Below are 1710 nucleotides of genomic sequence, written 5' to 3' on the forward strand. Positions count from 1 at the left end.
CCGAGTCGCTCGACTGTGGCAAGCTGCCCACCAAGAACGACCCTAACGCTCTCTGCATGGAGGCCCCCGAGAACGCCTCATCCGCCGAGCCCCACAAGGGCCAGGGGATGCTCCCCGTGGCCCCCCGGCCGTGGCCGCCGGGTGCCACAGAGGGCCGGGGGGCCAATGACCTGGGGGCCTGCGAGAAGTTCCAGTATGTGGAGAAGAGCCTCTCTTGTGCGCCCAGGTGTTCTCCTGGGGTGGACGTCTACTGGTCCCGCGAGGACAAGGACTTCGCCTTCATCTGGATGGCCGTCTGGTCCACCCTCTGCTTCGTCTCCACTGCCTTCACTGTCCTCACCTTTCTGCTTGACCCCCACCGCTTCCAGTACCCTGAGAGGCCCATCATCTTCCTCTCCATGTGCTACAACGTCTACTCCGTGGCCTTCATCATCCGCTCGGTGGCAGGGGCCGAGAACATTGCCTGCGACCGGGAGAATGGCGAGCTCTACATCATCCAGGAGGGGCTGGAGAGCACGGGCTGCACCATCGTCTTCCTCATCCTCTACTACTTTGGCATGGCCAGCTCACTCTGGTGGGTTGTCCTCACCCTCACCTGGTTCCTGGCTGCTGGGAAGAAGTGGGGACATGAGGCCATCGAGGCCCACAGCAGCTACTTCCACATGGCCGCCTGGGGCATCCCGGCCATGAAGACCATCGTCATCCTCACCATGCGGAAGGTGGCGGGGGACGAGCTCACGGGGCTGTGCTACGTGGGGAGCATGGACGTCAGCGCCCTGACCGGCTTTGTCCTCATCCCCCTCTCCTGCTACCTGGTCATTGGCACCTCCTTCATCCTCACAGGCTTCGTCGCCCTCTTCCACATCCGGAAGATCATGAAGACAGGAGGCACCAACACAGAGAAGCTGGAGAAGCTGATGGTGAAGATCGGGGTCTTCTCCATCCTCTACACTGTCCCGGCCACCTGCGTCATCGTCTGCTACTTCTACGAGCGGCTGAATGTGGATTACTGGAACCTCAGGGCCCTGGAGCGCGGCTGCCTGCACCTCCCCGGCCGGCGCGCGGCCAACTGCTCCTTGGAGGCCTCGGTGCCCACCGTGGCCGTCTTTATGCTAAAGATTTTCATGTCGCTGGTGGTGGGCATCACCAGTGGAGTCTGGGTGTGGAGCTCCAAGACGCTGCAGACCTGGCAGAGCCTTTGCAACAGAAAGCTGGGTGTGAGGACGAGGGGCAAGCCCTGCAGCGGGGTGAGCTGCGGGGGGGTGCACTGCCACTACAAAGCCCCCACGGTCATGCTGCACATGACCAAGACAGACCCGTATCTGGACAACCCGACGCACGTCTAGAGCTGGGGCTGCCCCCTCCCTGGGGATGGCACGCCAGGGGAAGCTGGCCTCACGGGTAAGGGGCGAGTGGGACGCTGCTGGGGGCAAAGGCAGAGGGCGAGCGGCGGCGGGAGGGGGCGCACGGTGGTTTGGGGTGGCGAAGCCCGCGGGATCTCCTCTGGCACTGCTCGACTCTGACAAGTAGCTGCTTTTTCCTAGAGGTTGTTTTGTTGTTGTTGCCGTTGCCAAATCCAGTGACTCTTCTAACGCTTTCTTTGGGGGGGGCAGTGGGGACGGGGCAGGGAGGGGAATAATCCAGTCCGTGTTTATTTAATTCTGTAATTTATTTTAGATTTTTTTTTTTTAATCATTAGCTGCGAGGAAT

The 1710-nt window shown here is 61.2% G+C and overlaps 1 protein-coding gene across 1 annotated transcript; it reads left to right on the forward strand.

The window, feature by feature from the left end:
* Window positions 1–6: 6 nt before the first annotated feature.
* On the forward strand, window positions 7–1704 carry FZD9 (frizzled class receptor 9). The gene has a single exon (XM_010190211.1). The coding sequence runs from the start codon at window positions 57–59 to the stop codon at window positions 1344–1346; it is 1290 nt and encodes a 429-aa protein (XP_010188513.1). The 5' UTR covers window positions 7–56; the 3' UTR covers window positions 1347–1704.
* Window positions 1705–1710: the final 6 nt, after the last annotated feature.

The sequence above is a fragment of the Mesitornis unicolor genome, unplaced genomic scaffold, assembly GCF_000695765.1.
Source record: "Mesitornis unicolor isolate BGI_N332 unplaced genomic scaffold, ASM69576v1 scaffold35888, whole genome shotgun sequence".
In the NCBI taxonomy this organism is placed as follows: domain Eukaryota; kingdom Metazoa; phylum Chordata; class Aves; order Mesitornithiformes; family Mesitornithidae; genus Mesitornis; species Mesitornis unicolor.

Bases quoted from the DNA above. Each gene is read 5' to 3' on its own strand.
- FZD9 (XM_010190211.1), top strand. From the start codon at position 57: ATGGAGGCCCCCGAGAACGCCTCATCCGCCGAGCCCCACAAGGGCCAG.